The 24,648-nt window shown below is 27.4% G+C and overlaps 1 protein-coding gene across 1 annotated transcript in view; it reads left to right on the top strand.

The window, feature by feature from the left end:
* The window catches only part of LOC127278031 (uncharacterized), a 124,739-nt gene that overhangs the window by 35,872 nt on the left and 64,219 nt on the right, over positions 1 to 24,648 (top strand). Inside the window, exon 3 of the mRNA XM_051299527.1 lies at positions 14,521 to 14,698. Within this exon, the coding sequence (XP_051155484.1) occupies positions 14,521 to 14,698 (178 nt within the window). The remainder of the gene's footprint in view (positions 1 to 14,520; positions 14,699 to 24,648) is intronic.

Genomic DNA, 24,648 nt, shown 5'->3' with positions numbered 1-24,648 from the left:
AAAACGACAAAAATTATTGTTAATTTATTCTCAACAATTGAAGTAAAATTAATATAATTATTGTAATTTTATTTTTACTCAAAAAAGTTTTAATTAATTCCTATAACTCATTAATGTTGAAAATTAATGAATTTATATAAACAACTTTTTCTTTATTAATTCTTAATAATATTTGAAATTAAAAAAATAATATCGACGCCTTTCGTTCATATAATAATGCTTATATTGAAATACCAATGCAAGGATTATTTTTATTAAATTTTCCATTCAATATAATTTCTACTGAAATTTCAGTACATGATAATATAATTCCTATTCAAAATTCATCATATGCGTGCAAAATATTATTCTTATTCAATATTTTCTGTTCAAAATTGAGAAAGTTTTTTTCATACAAAACAATCAAATGAAAATGATAATAATAACTAATTAAATATTAGTTGTGAATTTCTGTTTTTCTGCTTTATAAATATTTTCAAAAATTTGAAATCAGAAAATCAAATAGAAACTACTGCAAAAGTTGAAATATGAATATTTGTGTTCATTTACACCAACACTTTCCTTCCTCATGGAGATTTTATTTATTTATGAAGCATAAGTTTTATAATGATATCAAGTTACATAGGGGTAAATCTAATTAAAAATTTAAGTCACATATTTAAAAAATAAATTAATCGATAATGTTCTAAAACATATATGTAACGTTGTGAGATGATATATTTTTTAATTTTAATTTTAAAAAAATATTTTTTTCAAAATTTTTTATTTTTTAAACGTTAATAACTTTGCAAAAACTAACTCTAGGATATTTGTAGTCATAAGATATTGCGTATCAAAAAACTATAAAATGAAAGAAAAACATCTAAACAGGTATCAGAAAATTTTCGTACAAGATATGAGGAAAGAACATTTTTTTCAAGAAATGAAAAACGCGAAAAAATATAGTTAGATTACAATTTAAGCTTGTATTTAAGCCTATTTCACCAAACGATCATTATTTCCTTGATATTGAAAATTTATTTGAAATTGAAACAACAGTGCGTAATTCTTTAATTAATGTGTTGTTTGTGTCTAAATAATGTTTTATAATGTAGCACTCACATCTTTTTGGCTGCCTGCCTGCAGGTTATCATGGCAACGAACGAGTGTGAGTGAGACAGAAAATTTGAATATTCAAATTTTCTGTCGCACTTACTCTCATGCGTTGCCATGGTAACCTGCAGGCAGCCAAAAAGGTGTGAGAGCGCCTTGAGGGTATGTGGGCAAATAACGTTTTTTTGTGGTATGAAACTTTCTCTGAAATAAAAAATGATTTCGGGTTAAAATTTTGGAGAAATGCTTTAGTTTGGTACAAGGAATCTCTCTGTTCTACTCATTTACTACAACTTAACGCAAAAATAATAAAAATAAAGCAGTAAATAGTAAAATAATGTGTTTTATCATAGTTCATTCAGCGGCCACTCGCTCGTACTGGCGCTGTTTACTAGAGCACTGACACACTCAAGTAACGTCTGTGTATGCGCCGCCATGTTTTTTTTCATTTTCGTTTAAAAATACCACTTTTTAAACTTCATTTTTTAATAATTTAACGCAAAATTATCTATTTTTCGGAGAACAGCGAGATTTCTTGTACCCAAATCTATCATCCCTCAAAATTTTAGACAAAAATCTTTTCTCGTTTTAGAGTAAGTTTTAGTACTACCAAAACACATTTTCCCATACTAGGTCACGTGGGAGGTTCCCACATACCCTTAATGAGTTATAGGAATTAATTAAAACTTTTTTGAGTAAAAATAAAATTACAAAAAAAATTTACAAAAAACATTCTAAATACAAGAATTTTAATACTTATATGTGACATTCAGATTAAGTACTCTAAATCTCAAACTATATGCATTTTTACAATTTAAATTGATTTAAGCTTGTATTTATATGAAAAAAATTACTTTGCTTTATTAATAAAAACCTTATTTTCTACACAAGAACATGTATATAATAATAACTTAAGGGCTAAGCACAATAGAAACGTAACCGGAATCGCAAACGGAAGAATTAGTAAATAAGGCCTGAGCAGAATAGAAACGTAACCGGAATCGTAATCGTAAACGCAACCGGAAGAATAAGTTAGAGAAGGATAGATAGATTGTTTGTCCTTCTCCAACTTATTCTTCCGGTTGCGTTTACGATTACGATTCCGGTTACTATCCACAATTGCTTTTCAAACTACTTTTTGAGGTTATTTTGTAACCCTTGTAAAATTATAATAGACTTATTTTCAATTTTTATGACACAAAAATAAGGCATTTATGTATAAAATCACAGCACAGAAGTTTTTTTTTTACTTATTAGGAGATTAATTTTTTGTATAATAATTATCTTTAATGTTGTTTCGGTTGTACCAGAATAATAGGCATGATTGACGGTTTATACACAAAATGAAAATACTCGTTTCAATTTGAAACTACGTTAATTTTACATTAACTCATGAAATATAATAATTCTTAGACGTAAATAACATTCCAAATGGAATGTATATCATTGAAAACTACTTGTAATCGCGTAATAATAAAATTAAATATGTTTTTAGGTTAGAAATAGAAAACATTTGTTTTGACAGTTTTGACATACCAGGAACGGTACTGCCAACTTAAATAATAGCGCTAAATTTCCACTGGAATTCTAGTAGAACGTCCGAAATATGCCGTATCTTTATATTTTTGACACCTGTCTCACTCTGCTTTTCTTTATTCTAGTTCCTCGCCATGTATCGAAAAAAGCTACCATTCCCCGAAAAGTGTCACAATTCAGATGTTTCACTAATTATTTTATATTTATATTGTCAATAAAGGCCAACGCAGAATAGAAATGTAACCGGAATCATAATCGTAAACGCAATCGGAATAATGAGAGTTAGAGAAAGACAAACAATTTGTCTATCCTTCTCTAACTCAGTCGTCGGTTGCGTTTGCGATTACGATTCCGGTTACGTTTCTATTCTGCTCAGGCCTTTAAATTCTGACATGATTCTTAACCTAAAAAATTATTTTTCGTATATCGTTCGAAAATCATTTTAAGTTAAAGTTTATTCTGTGCGTATTTTTACTCTATTTTTATTCAAAGTGCTCAATATAATACAAATAAAATAATGTATACTAGATCAACCAAAGAAATTATTTTTCATACTTAATATATATTTAACTGTATATCAAAAATGTACTAACTTTAAATGATACAAAATTTATGTTAAAAATTTGAAATTTTTTTTTTTCAAAAAAAATATATTACTGAATTAAACTAAAATATGTTTGACTGTATAGAAAATATATAAGTACTTATTTTGAATTAAACATAATATGATTGAACTAAAAATAACTAATAAATAACTATTAGTGTAAATATATTGAAAAACATGTTTGCTCCGATATATTCTAATATTAATTTCAAAGTCAACTTTTAACCAAGCATTGTATATATTTTGTATACTGCTGCCAAATATTTGCACAATACTGTAATTAATATTTTGTTTGGTTGATTAATATAAATTCTATGCAGAAGAGAAAGAAATTATTTTCAAAAACAATCAGAAAAATATTGATTGAACTATATGTTCCAAAAGTATGAAAACTTACAAATATCTCGAAAAGTACGAATTTTCGTAAAAAAATGTTCAAGACAAAAGTTGTTCCAAACAAAAAGATGTACATCTTTGAAACCAAAAAATCGTTATGAAATTCTGGGCTTAGACTTGTGGTACAAATTCAAAATATATTGGGCCCTCACATTGGGCTGCAGAATCTTACATTGGGCTCTGTGCCCAATTTGAAAAGTAACTTTGAATTTCTAATCCTGTGACCCCAAAAACTCAAAAAATACGATTTTATAAATTTATTTATTTGTCAAAAAATGTTGAGCCCAATCCCAGACATTGGGCCCAATATTTTTGGCTTTTGTACTACAAGTCTAAATCCAGAATTTCATAACGATTCTGAAATGGATACTAAAAATTAGTGGGTTTTATTTAAACAACTAATTTTTTTAATGTGGGCCTCACATTGGGCCGCGGAATCTTACATTGGGCTCTATGCCCAAAAAATTAGCTTCCAATTTCTAATCCTGTGATCTCAAAATCCCTCCAAGATGCGATTTTTTAAAATTTATTTATCTGTTGATAAATTTTGGATCCAACATCTTGGATTGGGTCCAATATTTTGGGCACTTATACCACATGTCTAAACGCAGAATTTCATGGGGATTACGAATTTGATACTGAAAATTAGTGGTCTCATTTAAGAAAACCACTTTTTTCATTATAGGGCCCAACATTGATCTCCGGGCCCAATTTTTTGGTTTCAAAGATGTACATCTTTTTGTTTGGAACAACTTTTGTCTTGAACATTTTTTACAAAAATTTTGTACTTTTCGAGATATTTGCAAGTTTCCATACTTTTGGAACACCCTGTATACTTTATTTTTATCTGATAGAAACCTTTTTTTTAACAAATACGTGAAACTAAAAAATATAACTTTTGCTATATCTTTAAAAATACAATTGTTTTCAATGAATCCAATCACTTTTTAACTTAATACTATATATATCCTGTATATATACCTGATCCTGTAAAAGTTAATTAATATCCTCTCCCTTAGTCCTGTCACTTCTGAAAGAGGTTTTCTCAATCGGGAGAGCATTTATCGAATTCAGGTCAACATTTTAATAGAGATTCTTCTTGCAAAAGTGAAAAATGAAAGTTATCTCTATTGAAGTATATATAGAATTTTTTAACCCTCAATGTTTTTTTTTTCTTTAAAGTAAAAACTAATGGATATATGTAGGTGTTTGATTGAATCTTAATTTTTTTACACGGTTTACTAAAAATGCGTGTGTACACGAAATTTTCCATAGATTTTTATTCGAGATTTAAATCTATATAGGAACAGTGAGAGACTTTTGGTCCTGCCGTGCAACGTAAAAAATATAAAAGTGACATTTTTATCGAAATTAAGTTTTTGGTATCATTGGATTTGTAAACCCCGAAAACCTCCAAGTAACCACTTTCAATCGAATTCGCACATTTTTAATAATTTCAATTCGCCATATTGGATCCGCCATTTTAAATTTTGAAAAACTGATGTCAGATTCGTAATCAGCAACTCTAAAAACCTTAGTATACCAAGTTTCATGAAAATCCGTTAAAATTTTTTTCAATACACTTTTGTCCCAAACAGTGGAAATCTTGTCGACAACCAAGGGGTTAAAAATATGCTTTGTGTTTTTGGATTTTTCGTTTTTTTTAAATTCAAAATGGCGCCTGAAAGCAAAAAATTTTTCAAAATTTAACATAGGATGGATAAAATTTTTAAAACTTCATGAATTCGCTTGAAATGTGTTACTCGGGGGTTTTTGGAATTGCTGATTACGAATTTAATGTCAGATATTCTAAAATAAAATCATCTGGTAGTTAAAGGGTTAATTATAGTGTTTTGTAAATAACATTAATTTTTTTTTAAATTATTTTAAGATTATTATTAAGTTCAAATAATTTTAAAAATTTTAATAAAGCAAGTTTGTGTTTACTAATATTATTATCTATAAAAAACTAAAAAATTTTTAATTATATTCAAAAAATTCTCCTGATAATTAATGAATTAACGTAGGGGAATAGTGTCAGGGTTGGACACTTGGCTTTTTTTAAATAAGAACACTAGCGCCACCTGTGTGCGTACGTGACGAATTTTCTAGTAGTGCAACCTAACTTTTTGTGGCATTACATTTTTGGAGAATCAAAAGTAGCGTCTCCTGTGACTTCGGTGCAATCGAAGAGACAAAAAAAGTTTTGTTTGACTTGTGAATAAACCTAAAAAATGTGTAAAAAAAGCAAGAATTCGGCAAGGTAAGCTTATTGAATGTATTGTGGGGTACATAATTTCAGAAGAAAAAAAGTGAAAAATCGAATCGCGACACATGTCTGGTTATGGTTAGCACAATTCGAAAATGATGCTTCTAGTTAGGGTTGGACACTTTATACAGTTAGGGTTGGACACCCATATTAATTATGAATTTGCCACAATTTATAAATAAATTTTATTTTATTGATATTTCAGTGCAAAATTGTGCCAAAGATATTAGAAAAATAATACTTAAATTGTATAAATTTTGTTCATCATTTCATTGAGTTATTTGGAACAATAAAGCGTTATTTTTTGTAATTTCAGTTCATTCCTTTTTTAAACCCATGAAGCTTTACAGTTTGTAAACAATAAGTAAAGATAAACATGAAAAAATAAGAATAAAAAACATTACAAATGTTATTTTACGTTTTTACCAATAATGCGTTTCGATTTTCAAAAAGTGTCCAACCCTGACTAGATTCTTTTTTTTAAAATGTTTATAACTTTTTTAATTTTGGACCAATCAATTTACGGTCCACAGCAAAAGTGTTCCTTTTTTGTAGAGCTTTCCACCCATATACCACAATTGACTGAATTTATCTAAACAAAATATTTATAAACAAAAAACCAAAACTATGTCCAACCCTGACACTATTCCCCTACTTTAATTCAAAAGTTAATTTTTATAAAAAAAAGTCATTTTAATAATTAGCGAAATTATTCCTACTGAAAATTAATCTCAAAATAATTAATAAAAATTAATGTTGATTACAAAACACTATAATTAAATATAAAAACAATAAATTTAACATTTACAATTTTTTTTATTGTTTTCTAAACATTTTCTTATAATAAAGTATTTTTTTAATAAAAGCGCCTTGTTCTACCAATAAAAAGAGTTGTATAGTAGCGCAAGCGCAGTTGCGTTTGGTGACGGTCGTTGGCCTAAGTAAAAATGTAGGTTATGTTTATGATAGTTTGGAGTTTGATTTTACATTATTAAAAAGGATTAAAAATTATTTTTTTTGCTTCTTAGATCCCTTTTTTAAGACAGTATTTTTAATGTTAATAATATTAAAGAAATATATTAGAAACTACTGTATCTTATTATTTGCTATCTTTTAAGTAACATTTTCTTTGTATTTTCCTCAGAAAAGTTTTGCTTTCGTTTTTCCTCTTGACTTAAACACTTCTATTCGCATTTTATCTCAAGAGAAAACTTTTTCCAAAGGAAATCTCTATTCAAACGTCTTCTTTGAAAAAAAAAAAATTCCAAAAGCAATGCAATTCAAACAGACGCTCACAGTTATGCAGAATGAACCGATGATAAAAAAATTATTATTATTATTATTATTATTATTATTATTTGTTAAATTTATTTTTCCTCAAACCCCATATCGAAATATTATTACGTCACCAACGCAGATAGATTTATAGGGTAAGTGCATTAATTACGGCGAGTGCATCAATTACGGCGCGTTCATAAAAATTTACTATTATTACTATTATATTTAATATAACACTGTTGCAAAATGATTAAAAAAAATTATTTTAATCTTTTTTTGATACAATTACTAATAAAGATGCACATTTAAACAATTATTAATTTAATTATTTGAGATCAAATTTTTTCCCTCGCCGTAATGGAAACATTAAGATTTCCATTGACTTCAATTATAGTGGGTAAAGTAACTTCAAAATACACGTAATTTTGGTTACCTGAACCGAAATTGATACAAACGCGCCGTAATAGAAAATTACGGTATTAGTTTTAATTTCTCATATTTGTTTAAATAATCGATTTTTATAAAGTTTAAATTTTTTTTTTTAAATCTAATTAACATAAGCTTTTAATTTAATAAGTCTTAAATTGACTTTGTACAATAGAAATGTCGAATTTTCTATTTCAAAGTTGTTTTGATTCGAATCGCGCCGTAATTAGTGCATTTCATTACAATTTTCATTACAATTCTATAAATTTTTACTAAAACATGTTACGTAAACAAAATGGTAAAAAAAAAATTTGAGTAATAAATTTATTAATTATATTGATAATTTAGAAAAAATATACAAATATATAAATGTGGTGAAAAATATATTTACTATTTCGATATTGAAATTTTCAAAAGATGGAAGCTACTATAAATTATATGATATACTTTCAGACGATGAATAAAAAAGTCAATTCAATATCTTTTGGTGGGTGATATATATTATATATTTCTCTAACTATAGGTATGTAGTTTTTTTTCTTCTTTTTTTTATATACATATAACACTAATGCTTTTTCAATTTACTATCTATGTATATGAGAAAAATGTCATTCGATATATTCTATTAATAAAAATTAAATTCAATCGAAATTGAAATTCTTGGTAATATACAAAACAATATAATAATAATAATAATCAATACTTCACGAACCATATTTTCCTTGAGAAATAAAACTTTTCCAACGCGATCTTATAGAAATTATAATCTCTTTGTTCCGGATTTTTATTTTATTTTTTGCTCGTAGTTGGATTTTCTGTCTGTTATACGAGTAATAAAGGGAATGGAGAAGTGACTTTACAGAGAGAGAGAGAGTGAGAGAGAGAGAAGTTTTCACAGAAAAGAAACAAATGGAGAAATGTCTAAAGGCATCAAGTACGTGGTAAATAATGCATTGTTTACAAAAAAAAAAAAGAAAAAAAAAGAAATTTTTCTCTAAGAAGGTATAAAACTAATGCGTAACTTTGGCCTTTAGAGATGTCCACCTCTTCCCTATGAGAAAAAAAGAGAGAGACCGTTCTCTAAAAACGGGGATGTCTCCAGTGAATTGAAAAAATCCCTAACTTTTTTTTTTCTCAATTTCCAGACAACTTTTCACGAATTCTCAACTTTTTTTTTTTTTTAGAGACTAAGAAGAAAATATGTATCATTTTCCTTCAAAAATTCATGAAAATTTATTTTTTATTTTCCAGCACAAAAATTTTTCGTATTTTAGTATTATAGACTTTATTTCTTTATATATAGAGAAAATATATTAGGGACGTTTTTTTCTTTGTTGTCATTGTGCGAAAATTTTAGTCAGATTTTTTTTTATTTTTTATGAGAAATACCTGTTTATTATTTTATGTTTTCGAGATATATGTCGCATAAATATTCTGACATTTTTAGACAATTTTTTTTTTTTTCATAATTTTGAGAAAAATATTTTAATTCAGGATATTTGGCATTTTTTTTAGAATTTGCGATAATCCTTTCAAAAATTATGATTTATTAACTGGTGGCAATTTTTACCGAAAACCTTGATCAATAACCGTTTTGATTGTTTAAAAAATAAATTTCAAACACGTACAGAAAAATTTAAAAAATAAAATAAAAAATATTGTTTCTTAATTTCAATTATGCGCTTCTGACGTGCACTGAATATTGGTTGTTGCGGATTTAAGTGAAATATACATACATACATACATATAGTGTTAGGTCGTTTTCAACCCCTTCAAGGCAATGTTCAACAAACAAACCCCTTCTTTCCTCACTTCCTGTAAAACGGTGTATATACACACCAAACGCTAACTGATTGTTGCCGGAATTACTAACTCATAAGACATCAATCTTCCTCGCACACAAGTACCTTTCATGGGTAGATAGAATCAAAATTAACGATACATAATAAATAGGGTAGGTACTTTAATCTGAAGATCAGTTTGCAAAATAAAAAAATATATATATTTTTATCGCTAACGCAAAGAAAATGAAGGTTAATTTGCAAAAAAAAGAAGTTAGGACAGGACACTGCTCTTTGACCTAGTTTTTTTGTGAGAAAATATTTTATCATAAAAATTTAATGTATACTGTAATACAGCTTTTGATAATTATGATATATCGATGGGTTCTACGAATATACTGAACCACTCATAGCAATTGTACAATTTAGTATGTTTCTTTGAAATTATTAAAAAGAATTATCAGGGTTGCCAATCCATTTATTTATTAAGGAATCAATCTCTTATTGTCATTATTTTCTTTGTGTATGATTTTTTAATAGACTAATCAAAATTATACAGAGAACCATTACTTCTGATATTCGAAATTCTATATTTCGTATTCACATTATGATAACTAATTTCCCCCAAATTAATGTTGAACTGTTCTCTAACTCTTGTATTTAATAATTTATTTGTTTGACCTACAAAAGTATGTTTAAAATCTAAACCTTTCAATTTATAAACAACTCCTGATGTGTCAAATTTATTTAAAGAACCTTTACCTAAATTAATATAATTAGGGGAATAGTTTCAGGGTTGGACACAGTTTTGGTTTTTTGTTTATAAATATTTTGTTTAGATAAATTCAGTCAATTGTGGTATATGGGTGAAAAGATCTACAAAAGAGGAACACTTTTGCTGTGGACCGTAAATTGATTGGTCAAAAATTAAAAAAGTTATAAACATTTAAAAAAAAAACTCTAGTCAGGGTTGGACTTTTCAGTCAGGGTTGAACACTTTTTGAAAATCGAAACGCATTATTGGTAAAAACGTAAAATAACATTTGTAATGTTTTTTATTCTTATTTTTTCATGTTTATCTTTACTTATTGTTTACACAATGTAAAGCTTCATGGGTTTAAAAAAGGAATGAACTCAAATTACAAAAAATAACGCTTTATTGTTCCAAATAACTCAATGAAATGATGAACAAAATTTATACAATTTAAGTATTATTTTTCTAATATCTTTGGCACAATTTTGCACTGAAATATCAATAAAATAAAATTTATTTATAAATTGTGGCAAATTCATAATTAATATGGGTGTCCAACCCTAACTGTATAAAGTGTCCAACCCTAACTAGAAGCATCATTTTCGAATTGTGCTAACCATAACCAGACATGTGTCGCGATTCGATTTTTCACTTTTTTTCTTCTTAAATTATGTACCCCACAATACATTCAATAAGCTTACCTTGCCGAATTCTTGCTTTTTTTACACATTTTTTAGGTTTATTCACAAGTCAAACAAAACTTTTTTTGTCTCTTCGATTGCACCGAAGTCACAGGAGACGCTACTTTTGATTCTCCAAAAATGTAATGCCACAAAAAGTTAGGTTACACTACTAGAAGATTCGTCACGTACGCACACAGGTGGCGCTAGTGTTCTTATTTAAAAAAAGCCAAGTGTCCAACCCTGACAAGTGTCCATCCCTGACACTATTCCCCTTCCAAAAGTTGAATCACTTATAAGGACAACATTTTAAATTGTAAAAATTACAAATTTAAAAATTTTTTTAGATAAATCTTTATGAAACGGAAAAGAAATTACAATAGAAAGATTACATTCGTTATTAATACAATTGTTTTTAATTTGAAATAATCTTTTTTTATGCGGTGATTAATAAAGTCAACAGCAGTATTTAGCATTTTTTTTAACTACACAGTAGTTAAGCAAGTAAAACAGCGCGGAAATGCTTCATTATTATAAAAATAGCAATGTTATTCTTGTCGAACTAAATAGAAATCATTAGTTCAACATTTCAGCTACCTTTGTGTATACATAAGAATCGCATTTAAATTAATTAAAAATGTTAAATATGCGTTTCAAAAAAAAAAAAAAAAAATGCACGTGCACCAAGTTAATCGCTAATGTCGGCTAATTTGTCGCACAGCTTATTATATTAATAACACATGAATACACGGTTTTGGACCCGAGCAACGAAGACATGTTCCTTAAGTAAATTTTAACGCTGAATTCGAATCCACAGTCCGTTTTTTTTACTATACGTCAGGTTTTTGAGATAATTGCAATTTTAAATTTTTGATGCTTTTAACAAAATTGTTATTGTTAATTAAATTATATTACTTATAACAAAAAGTCATAACTTTGTTCATGATTTTTGGGGTCGCTGATTACAAATATGAAATCAGATTTTGAAAATTCAAAATGTCGGATTTAATATGGCGGAGAGAAATTTAAAATTTGATCGAATTTGCTTGAAACACGTCGCTGATGACGAATCTGACATTAGATTTTTAAAATTTTAAATGGAGGATCCAATTTAACGGATGACAAAATTAAAAATTAATTGGACTTGCTTAAAACTTGTTACTTGGGGGTTTTTGAGGTTGCATATTACGAATTTGACATCACATTTTTAAACGAGTTTTAAACAAATCCGATCAATTTTTAAATTTTTTCCGCCATATTGGATCCGCCATTTTATATTTTAAAAATCTGATGTCATATTCGTGATCACCGAATTTTTTTCGACATTTTGGATCCGACATTTTGAATTTTGACGTGATACGGAAAATCTAATAATAGATTCGAATTCAGCATTAAAAAATACGTTAAGAAACGCTCTTGCCTTTCTGGGTCCAAAAGTTGACCCGAATTTGTAAACCTGTGTAATTAGAAAACATATGCAATAAAAAAATGATTTTTATATGTAGAAAATGTAGATTTTATGTAAGGAAAAAGATTTAATACTTTTGCACATTTCTATTTACTAAAAAAAAAATTGTAAATTATGTTTTTAATATTCGAAGTTAGGTTATGTTTACATTACAGATATTTATTTAAAAATCTGTTGTTAAATAAACATGAATAGACTAAAATTTTCATTAATTTAGTAATTTTTTTAACAAAGTACCCACACAGCACCCAGAATTCCCTGAAACTTGACAGAGCCGCACACGGCGAGGTTAGGAAACTTCAGTAGCAAGGTTCATACAAGTTTGTGTCGATGTTTAAATGTCCACATGAAAAGAATATTTACACGAAACTTTGAGGAAATATTACACTGTAAATATTCACGTGCAATGTTCAGTTAATGTTGTGTCAATATTTACCTATACTTATTATATTAGTAAATGAAATTTTTATAACTAGGCGAAAATGTAATTTCAACATTGACTGAACATTGCACGTGAATATTTATGTGTAATATTTCCTCAAAGTTTCGTGTGCATATTCTTTTCATGTGGACATTTAAACATCGACACAAACTTGTATGAACCTTGCCACTGAAGTTTCCTAACCTCGCCATGTGAGGTTCTGTCAAGTTTCAGGGAATTTTGGGTGGTGTGTAGGTATGTTCTTTTCAATGACACAATTTTTTATTTACTTTCCCTTGTTATTAACCCCTTCATTGTTTGAGGAAAATACAGCATGAATGACCAAAAATGCCCAGCGAAACCTATTCAACGAATTTTCATGAAACTTAGTATAGGTACAAGGGTTTTTGGGTCGCTGATCACGAATATGACATTCGTTTTGCGAAATTCAAAATGGCGGACTATTTTTTAAAAATTGATCAAATTTACTTGAAAACTGCTACTCGGCGTTTTTGGGGTCGCTGATTACGAATCTGTCATTTGTTTTTCGAAATTCAAAAAGGCGAATCCAATATGGTGGAATTTTTTTTAAATTGATCAAATTTGCTTGAAAACTGTTATACTCGAGGGTTTTTGGAGTCGCTGAGTACTAATCTGAGTACCAAAATTTAGTCGGATCAATTTTTAAAAAAAGTCCGCAATATTGAATCCGACATTTTGAATTTCGAAATACTAATGACAGATTCGTAATCAGCGGCCCCAAAAACCCCCGAGTAACAAGATTCAAGCAAATCTGATTATTTTTAAAAAATTTTGGTCGCCATATTGGATCCGCCATTTTGAATTTTGAAAATTTTTAAAATATGACTTTAGATTCGTAATCAGCGACCCCAAAAACCCCCGAGTAACAAGTTTCAAGCAAATCTGATAATTTTTAAAAAATTTTGGTCGCCATATTGGATCCGCCATTTTGAATTTTTAAAATCTGACTTTATATTCGTAATCAGCGACCCCAAAAACCCCCGAGTAGCAAGTTTCAAGCGAATCTGATCAAATTTTAATAAAAATGTCCGCCATATTGGATCCGCCATCTTGAATTTTGAAAATTTTTTAAATCTGACTTCAGATTCGTAATCAGCGACCCCAAAAACATAAGAGTGACCCATTATCCAACAAGTTGCAATTATTTTCTCAAGGTAATTAATACATTTGTTTGCTGAGTTAGTAAAAAAATTTGCAAAACATGGTACAGTAAGGACGCCATTTTGAATTTTTTAATTCGACACTTTTTATTCGAAGCAGTTTGAGCTGACGATTATTTTGAGCCGTAATAAGTTGATTTTCGTTGATTAGAATTTTGGATGGAGCTCTGTGCCGGTTGACGTGAAACGTCCCATATAAATATTTTTAATTTTATCCGAATCTGTCTTCTAGAATACTGTAATATATCTTTAAAACAACAGTGTGCCAAAAGTTATCCACTTCTCCCCTACTTTTATTTTAATTTTTCAATAAAAGATTTTAGTCAAAATCAAAATAAAAGTGAAAATGATTTAATTAAGGAATATCTCATTAAGAACTCGAATTCTTCTTTCAGATTATCGATAAATTTTTCCGTATATGATTTATAATTAAAATATAAATATATGATACTCATTTAAATATGTAATTTTATAATTGTCCTCTTTTTATTTTCATAATTTTATACCTCGATGCTTTTTTTTAAAATGAATTTGCACTTTTTTGTCATATGTAGCTAGTCTGTAAATTATGAGGTTAGATATATACGAATAAGCTACTTTGATGTTTTTGTAGTGCCGGATCATATAAGACCACGAGTCCACAGCTTGCCTGAAAAGGCATACAATCCACGAGCAGGGGATGATTTGTATAGACTGAGAGCCTTTAGTATTACACACAAAGGTGTCGTAAATCGTGGGGATTCCATCATTTCCAGGCGCAGTAGGAGCAACACTTCCGTTAATAGTAGTCGGTAAGTAAAAAATATTTATATATTTTTTTCATATATTCACTTTATTAATGAAAAGTTTTAAATTTTTCAAAAAAAAAAAAAAGAAATTAATAATTTCACATTCTACTATAATTCTTTTTCATATTTTCTTTCATTCTCTTTTGATACTTTTATAATAATTTATCACAAAATAAAAATTATCTAACAAAGGGAAATTTTAAATTGATAACGATGGTAAATCATCATGTTGTCACAGCTGATGAAAAAATATGTCTTTAGAATATTGCCCAAAGCGTCTTTAAAGATGACTATTATGATATATAGTATAAAATATTTTAAGGCGTTTTTAGAAGGTTCTATATTTTTGAAAAATTATTTCAAATAGATCCCTCTGATCTGAGATTTGGAATATATTTTGATTCATACATGATCACTTGATCTAGTTGACAATTTAAAAAATTAAATCTATATTTTATAATTCAATGACTTAATTTTTTTGGAAAAACAAAAAAACACAAGAAGTTGAAACAGTTTTTTTTTTTGGATTTTGGCAGTCATACACTTCCTAGGAGAGTAACAGGAAACTATTTTATATATTATCGTCTAACGGATTATGGATTGTTTCCCGTTTTCTTCATTCTAGACTTAAGTTTATTTTCTGGAGAAAAGGAAAAGAAATCACAAGAAAGACAAGATAGCTATTTAGAGGAGTTGCTGCTTCACCCTCACACTTTTCTGATGGTATAAAAGTAGCGGAAAGAGAAGGAATATAGTCACATTAACGAAGTTATGGTCCCTTATATAGACCAAGGTACTTTCGAGACCCTTTGGGATCTGCCTTTTAAAGGCTGGCTAAATTCTATCTTTATTTATTTAAATTATACTCTGACGGGTATAGAAAAAGTAAATCACCATACGGTGTCTTATCAATTCTCTTGATGCGTTCAATTTTTTTTCTAAGAACTTGATTGAAATTTGGAATTTCAATTGTCACAGTGTTTCCCCGCCTTCTAATTATTATTGATGACAGCCTCCTTTATACAGCACTAAAAAAATCCTTTCCCTTGGGTGTTTTAAAGAAATTGAAAATCTGTATTACCATTCACGCGCTCCGGAAATAGCAGGGTACGCTCACTTAACCATTATTTTTCTGATATCCATTCTTCTTTTCAGAATCTCGTCGAAACTCGATTTATCGAAATAACGTGAAAAGTATAAATGAAATTATGATTATTATAGGTAATAAGCCAAACACGAGTTAAAACCTCGAATTTTATATTATTTATTTTTTATATGCATAGAACATTGCACAGTGAGGAAAACTATTAATTTTTGTGTCAAAAATCGTAGATTAAACCTTTAAAAAAAATTTTAACCTACTAAAAAAAGTTGTACAAAATTGAAATTTCATTGTAGAAAATTGGTTTTCAATGTACTGCGAACATAAAAATGTTGAAATCATTGTCTGTGTCGACTACACGGAACAAAATATAAAGTAACTTTTACTATTTACAAAGTAAAACTTGAAATGTCCGGAACTTCTGCGCATTTCTAGCAAATTTTGCTCCGGAAATAGAAAAAAATACTACTAAAATAGTAAAGTTTACTCCGGAAATAGTAGTTTTTACTATTTACGGAGCAAAAGTTGCCAGAAATTCGCAGAAGTTCCGGACAGTTCAGATTTTACTACAGAAGTAGTAAAAATTACTTTCACAGTTTTCCTAAAAGTATCAAATTGAGACCAAAAATTGCATCAAATCTTTGCAACGTTTTGATGCACATAAGTTATATCAAAAAGAGATCGTTTTGTGTATCATTTTTAGAAATGATACACGAAACGGTCTCATTTTTTGATGCAAAAAATTTAATCAATTTATATCAATCATGGCCGAATTGAATCGACTCAAAATTAAACGAATTTTTTTCAGATATTTTGGTAATAGTACAATTGCGGAGACCATTTCACTATTTAATTTGAAAATGAAAATAACAGAAAATCAAAGACAATGTGCAATTCGATAATTAAAAAGTGACAGCTTATAAACATAACCTAAAATGCATGAGAAAAAATTTGTCGATAAAATCAATATAGCCGAGCTTTTTAGAAGGTAGATGGCAGTTTTGCTTTTTATAAAAACAATTCAGAAAAAATTTAAAGAAAGAAAATAGATGAGTGCTGCCATCTACCTTCTAAAAAGCTCGGCTATATTGATTTTATCGACAAATTTTTTCTCATGCATTTTAGGTTATGTTTATAAGCTGTCACTTTTTAATTATCGAATTGCACATTGTCTTTGATTTTCTGTTATTTTCCTTTTTAAATTAAATAGTGAAATGGTCTCCGCAATTGTACTATTACCAAAATATCTGAAAAAAATTCGTTTAATTTTGAGTCGATTCAATTCGGCCATGATTGATATAAATTGATTAAATTTTTTGCATCAAAAAATGAGACCGTTTCGTGTATCATTTCTAAAAATGATACACAAAACGATCTCTTTTTGATATAACTTATGTGCATCAAAACGTTGCAATAGAAAAAGATACAATCAAGTTTGCTGTGTTAGTTTTGTTTTCAATTTTTCTCCGGGTGTACATCCGTATACTTTCTCATGCAGAATACGAATTTGATGCCAGAATATGACCTCAAAAATTCAAAATGTCGGATCCAATATGGCGGACTAAAAGTGTCAAAATGTTTCTGCACTAAACAAAACTCATGTTTTTGGAGTCGCTGATAACGAATATGACAAGAAATTGATATGACCTAAGAAATTCAAAATGACAGACTAAAATTATCAGCGACCCAAAAAACATTATAGTTTTGTTTAGAACAGAAGTATTTTGACAATTTTAGTCAACCATATTGGATCCGACATTTTGAATTTCGAAAGTCACATTCGTTATCAACGACCTAAAAAACACTTCAAATGTGAGTGTCATTTAAATTCAAAGCATTTTCATTAATTCTGGCATTGGATTCGTATTTAGCATGGAAATTTTTTTTAATTAATTCTTTCAAAAGTTCTACGATTTTGACACAAAAATTAAGTTTTACTCACTGTGTGACGCGCAACAAGTACGGAAATACAAGGAGCATAAGTCACTAAACTATATAAAACTGTTCTCTTAGCAAATCGTAATTCTTCGATCAGGAATCTTTTGATTCACTACTGAAGCTATGTTCAGACAACAGTGCAGAAATTCGAACATAACAAGCTGAAGGTTACAGATCCCAGGTGAAACGATTCTACGGAAATTCCATACGGAGTTCCGCAAAAATTCTATACGGAATTCCGCAAAATTTCGAAAGTATTCCTTTCGTAATTTTGCGAATTTTATTGGAAGAATTCCATACAGAATTGCACAAAATTTTCAATAAAATTCCACAACTTTATTTTTTGATGATTTTTTTGTGATTTTAAAATAATTGCTGCTACTATAACGAAAACTAGTCGACGATGATGTTCCTGGTGGATATAATATAGAATTTATGATATAGATTAATTAATGTCTAGTCGAACTTATTTGAGAGGTCAATGAAACGTTTTCCAAAAGAAATTTACTATTTTTCAGTCAACTAACTAACGGTAGTTGAATTTCTCGACGAATTTTTTTCAGTGTATCCACCAGCAGTTATTTTAAAATTACAAAAAAATCAGTAAAAAATACACTCAATAAAAAAACTAGTAGATTTGACTACTTTTTAACTACCCTGCACAGTTCAGTAGGTCCTTAAAATTTAAAAAGTTGTATGGACTATTAAAAGTAGATAAAAGAACTAAGAATTTAGTTGGGTCAAGGAGATTTTGTAATTGTTCTAATTTTTGAAGTTGATTTAACTACTTTTGTTAAGTACAATTAACTACTAATTCTTAACTTCATAAAAAATAGTTAAATTGACTACACGCACATAGTTAAAATAATCAAAAAGTAAGTTACTTTTACTACTTTCAAGTCAGTTAACTAAAGGTAGTTGAGGATTTCGGCTAAATTTTTTTCAGTGTACAGTTGTGAAATTCTAACAAAAATTTTGTGCAATTCTGTATAGAGATTATGTGTGTAATTCTTATAAAAAATTCGCAAAATTACAAAAGAACTTCTTTCAAAAATTTTGCGGAATTCCGTACGGAATTTCCGTGGAGTAGTTTCCGTAGAATCGTTTCACCTGGGATTTGTATGGTCGATAAAACAAAATAACTTTGTATAGTTACAACAATCCGAATTATAATTTCAAAATTCCAATTTGTTGTCAACAAATCTACCAATAACGATTTAAAAATTGTTAATACAACAACATTCTTCTTCTTTTCCATGTAGAGAGAATATCTTCCAGAATAAGCAGGCAATTATAATAATTAATTAGACAATGATTATTCCCGCATCATGATTACGAGAGGTAGACAAATTATACTATATAGGGTGACTTAATGGTGTATTTTTAAACATACACGATATATGATTGAAATTATCACAGCTAACAAATTTCAAAGTTTATAAAAATTCTTACTCTATAGAATGATGTATTTTAAAAAAACGTGTCAATCCTTTTGAAAACCCCTACAATCATTAGGATCTGTAATGATAAATGAGGTTAGAAAATTATGAATCATTTTCGACAGATAAATTCATCTTCCCTTTAATGCAAACACCTCTCAACGTATCTTATAAAAGACGTGAAATATAGTTTCAAATATATATGATATTGAAAAGATTCTTATATACATTATTCAATAATTTTTTAGCTAAAAGTAAATTTTTATTTAAACAATAATAATAAACTTAATGTAGTTATCAGAAATTAAACAAATTTTCAAAATTTAAAAATCATGGATAAATATTTACATTAATATTTATTTTTAATAAACAAAATCTAAAGGTTTTTGTCTGCTTTTGAATAATTTATAACAATTACCATAAAAATTAAATTTTAATTGTACATTCTTTTTGTAAATAGTGAAAATTATGATAAATAAGGAGAATTCATCACGGTTTGATTGATGCGTAAGGGGAGAATTGCAAATATTGATCAACAGTTTCAATAAATATTTGAGTCTTCTATATATACAGATGAGAGTAAACAATTTTTTTTGTCGTATTTTTATACGTTTAAAAAATATTACTGTTTCTTTAACCTCAATTTTAACCCACCTAAATTTAAATTATTAAACGAAGTTATATTTTTTTTTTTGCATCATTTGGGTCCTAAAAACATACAGAATGGTAAAAAAAAAAATTATAATTTTTGACCATTTTAGAAATTTTATAATCTCTCGCATGGATTTTCAAAGAATAAAAATTCTGAAATGGTCAAAAATTAAAATTTTCTTTTTTGACCATATCTTATATGTTGTTAAGACCCAAATGATGGAAGAAAAAAAATAACCTCGTTTAAAAATTTAAGTTGAAGTGGGTCAAAATTGGGAGTGATGCCTCCACTTAATTTTATTATTATTTTTATTATTATCATTATTATTATTATTATTTCCAAGTTCCATTATTACATTTGAAATTAATAAATTCATCGCCCACTCATTACTTTTCTTTTTTTCATTGCGAATATGGGTGACTTTCATTTTTTTTTTTCCTTTTCCGCATAGACTACATTTACAAAAGATATCATAATAACAATGAATACGATATGACAGTATAAAGCATGTATTCAAGGTAAAAAAGTTACTACTGAAACAATTGCATCTGTGTAGATTTTACAACACACCTAATCTAACTTTTAATGAGGCTTCAATTTAATCTTTTGTTCAACTTATCAAGCTCTAAATCTAAATTATTAAAATAACTACATTTAAATTTAAAACTAAATTCCAATATTATGTTATTATATTTTTTTTTTATTTACTAAAAATTTATTGGAAAATTAAATCTTGTTATTTATAATAAAAATTATTTTTAACTCATCTTTTGTTTAATATTGAAATAAATTTTGTAGATATAAAATAATACGAAGCACAATTTATCATTGATTGTTATATAATTTAAATATATATAACATTATTATTGTACCTTTGAAAAGAAAATGGTAGAAATTTTTCATAATTGAATTTATTTTAATCCTTTAGAAAATATGGCTTTTCATCGGCTTAACAATATATATATACTGCGCACTTGAATGTTTAACTCAGGTATTTTGGAAATCAATAACACTCAATCGCTTCGAGAATGGATTGTCTGAGCCCTCGGGCCTTTCTGTGTTACGCACAACAAAAAAAAAAAGTAATCTGGCCTAGAGAGTTCTGCAGCCAAAAAAGTAAGATTAATCTTTCCCTCAGTTGCGGAAAATTTCATTTCTTTCGTGCCCTTTTCAGCTTCATTAGAGCTCTTTATTTGGTAACATCTTTTCTCAATTTGTTAAGCAATTTTTATTCACTTAATTTATGATATGAGTGCAAATAAATGTAACGCATTTTTTTAAAAAATAAAATTATAAATAAAAATTTATAATTTACATACTATTTAATTTGGTTATAAAAATTTTTTTATTATAATTCAAATAATGTAAAAAATTATAAACAAATTATTTTTTTTGTAATACTTTTTTTTTATAAAATTTATATTAAATATTGCAAATTAAATGATTTTGTAATTTAAGGAATATTGAAAAATATAATTTTTATAAAGTAAAAAAAAATCCCGATTACGTGAATTTATTTTACGAATATTATCTTTTCTAGTTTTGCAAAAGTTCCATAAAAATGTATGAATTAAAAAAAAAAATTTCGCAAATTCATTCTCTAAAAGAATTTTATAATCTTTTATTCCAAACAAGAAATTTAAAAATCAGTAAATATTTGTGGGCTCTAGATTTTTTTGAATTTAACCCTCACGTGCCTGAGTTCATTTTTTGATGTGAGTGCCTGAGGTGAGTCTGAGGGACCAAGATGCTTTAATTCAATAAAAAAAACAAGATTTTAATAGCAGGATATTCAATATTTTATGCCACAGTTTTCATGAAAGTATCAAATTGAGACCAAAAATAGCATCAAATTGTTGCAACTGTTTGATGCACATAAGTTATATCAAAATGTGAGCGTTTTGTAAATCATTTTTAGAAATGATACACGAAGCGGTCTCATTTTTTGATGCAAAAAATTTAATCAACTTATATTAATCATGGCCGAAATGAGTCGACTGAAAAATAAACGATTTATTTTCAGTTATTTTCGTAATAGTGTAATTGCGGCGACTATTTTACTATTTAATTTGAAAATGAAAATAACAGAAAATCAAAGACAATGTTCAATTCGATAATTAAATATAGTGACAGCTTATAAACATAACCTAAAATGCATGAGAAAAAATTTGTCGATAAAATCAATATAGCCGAGCTTTTTAGAAGGTAAATGGCAGCACTCATCTATTTTCTTTCTTTAAATTTTTTCTGAATCGTTTGTATAAAAAGCAAAACTCTTACTTGCTAAACGGAAATATTGGTCAAAAAGATGTATTATGTTATTAAAAAAAGTAATATTGTAATCAATTATTAACTAAGATATTAATTATTTTCAACAATATTTTTAATAAAATATTTAATTATTTTTTACAATATTTTTAATGAAAAAATTAATTTTTTCACAAATATTTTTGATCAAATATTTTCACCTTTTCTTTGATAAAAAAAATTAATTTTTTTCACCAATATTTTTGATGAAAAAATCAATTTATTTCACCAATATTTTTGATTAAAAAATTAATTTATTTCACCAATATGTTTGATTAAAAAAAATTTTTTTTTTTATGAATATTTCCTTTATAAATGTATTTTACTTTCAGTACAGAGGAGAGGGTAAAATCCTAATTTTTATTGGTAAAAAATCTCCATTTTTTATTAAAGGGATGAGATTAAATATTGCCAAATAAAAAACATTAATTTTTTTTCCATTTTTAATTGTTGACGCAATGAGTAGAAATCTTGAGAGGAGGAGTTTAAATCTTAATTTTTTTGGGTAAAAATTTCCATTCTATATTTAGTAGATAAGACTAAATATTGTTAAATTAAAATGGAGATTTTTTGCCAATAAAAATTAAGATTTAATCTTCTCCACTTTACAGAAAAAAAATTTTTTTAATTAAAAATATTGATGAAATAAATTACTTTTTTCATCAAAAATATTGGCAAAAAAAATTAATTTTTAAATTATTGGTTTAAAAAAATTATGTTTTAATTAAAAATATTCGGGACAAAAAATAATTTTTAAAGGAATTATTGGTTAAAAAATTATTTATTTATTTATTTATTGACATTAACGGGACAAGCCCTTTATATTTCTAAGGTACAATATTACTTTTTTTGATAACATAATATGTACATTTTTTTAACCAATATTTCCGTTTAGCAAGTAAGAGTTTTGCTTTTTATAAAAACGATTCAGAAAAAATTTAAAGAAAGAAAAAAGATGAGTGCTGCCATCTACCTTCTAAAATGCTCAGCTATATTGATTTTATCGACAAATTTTTTCTCATGCATTTTAGGTTATGTTTATAAGCTGTCACTATTTAATTATCGAATTGCACATTGTCTTTGATTTTCTGTTATTTTCATTTTCAAATTAAGGCCAGGTCCAAGTGAGGCAGCACCATCTACATTGAAACTAAAATTTTGGAAAATTTTCAACAGCCTTTTCTTGAAAACAAGATGGTAAAATGCTTTTTCCTTTATGCATAATTGATTATTGGCAAGATATATACCAGCTAAAACTTTTTTTGAGTTAAAATAATGAAAAAAATTTCATGTCGATAAATTAAATATGAGCACTTTTTTCACAAAAACTGTAACAGTACTTTCTCAGAAATTACAATCAAAAATGCCATTTCCATTTGGAAAATTAATAAACGCTAAAAAATACACGACCTAAGATTTACCAATCACGAAAATAACAAAAAAAAATTTTATTAAATATTTAACATATTGATACTGCTTTACTGATTGTGACAGCCTTTGGTAGATTATGTATTTCAGGTGGTTAGCAACAGCGCCAATCTCCTCCTTTCGGCAAAACCGCGAAACGTCTGGTGACATACATAACCTGCCAAACGGCTGTCATAATGAGTAAAATATGTTATGTTAAAAAACTTTTTTTTTTGTTATTTTCGTGATTGGTAAATCTTAGGTGGTGTATTTTTTAGCGTTTATTAATTTTCCAAATGGAAATTGCATTTTTGATTGTAATTTCTGAGAAAGTACTGTCACAGCTTTTGTGAAAAAAGTGCTCATATTTAATTTATCGACATGAAATTTTTTTCATTATTTTAACTCAAAAAAAGTTTTAGCTGGTGTATATCTTGCCAATAATCAATTATCCATAAAGAAAAAAGCATTTTACCTTCTTGTTTTCAAGAAAAGGCTGTTGAAAATTTTCCAAAATTTTAGTTTCAATGTAGATGGCGCTGCCTCACTTGGACCTGGCCTTAAATAATGAAATAGTCTCCGCAATTACACTATTACGAAAATAACTGAAAATGTCGTTTATGCTTACATATTGTTTAAAATGTACGTTATAGCATCAGCTTATCTAATTTGATAACGATTTTAAAAAAATATTTTCTTAAATAAAAGTACATACCTATAGATGAAAAAGCAAATATTCTGGATCCGAGGGACCCAACTTAGGCACGCAAGAGTTAAAAGAGCGGACATTTTTTTACTATCAAAAAATCACTATTAATTAATAGTGAAACAATTTTGAATTATTAATTTTTTTAAAAAAATATGTTAGGACAAAAAAAATTATAAATATCTAAAATTTCAAAAAATGGTTAAAAGTGTTTTTTTTGTATTGTTATAAACTACCTACAGATTTTCATGAACGTTTATACTTTTCCAACAACTATTAAAATATGTTTTCACTGTTAATTTGGTTTAACTCTCTATACTTAAAGTAATCACGCTACAAAATTATTTTGAAGGGAGTTGAAAGACTTTTACTGATAAAGTACTTTCAGCCTTATCAGATGTC

This window comes from Leptopilina boulardi, unplaced genomic scaffold (assembly GCF_019393585.1).
Source record: "Leptopilina boulardi isolate dan_hultmark-lab unplaced genomic scaffold, ZJU_Lbou_2.1 LbouV2_194, whole genome shotgun sequence".
Lineage (NCBI taxonomy): Eukaryota > Metazoa > Arthropoda > Insecta > Hymenoptera > Figitidae > Leptopilina > Leptopilina boulardi.
The sequence above is the reverse complement of the archived record's forward strand: the minus strand, read 5'-3'. Positions and strand labels throughout refer to the sequence as shown.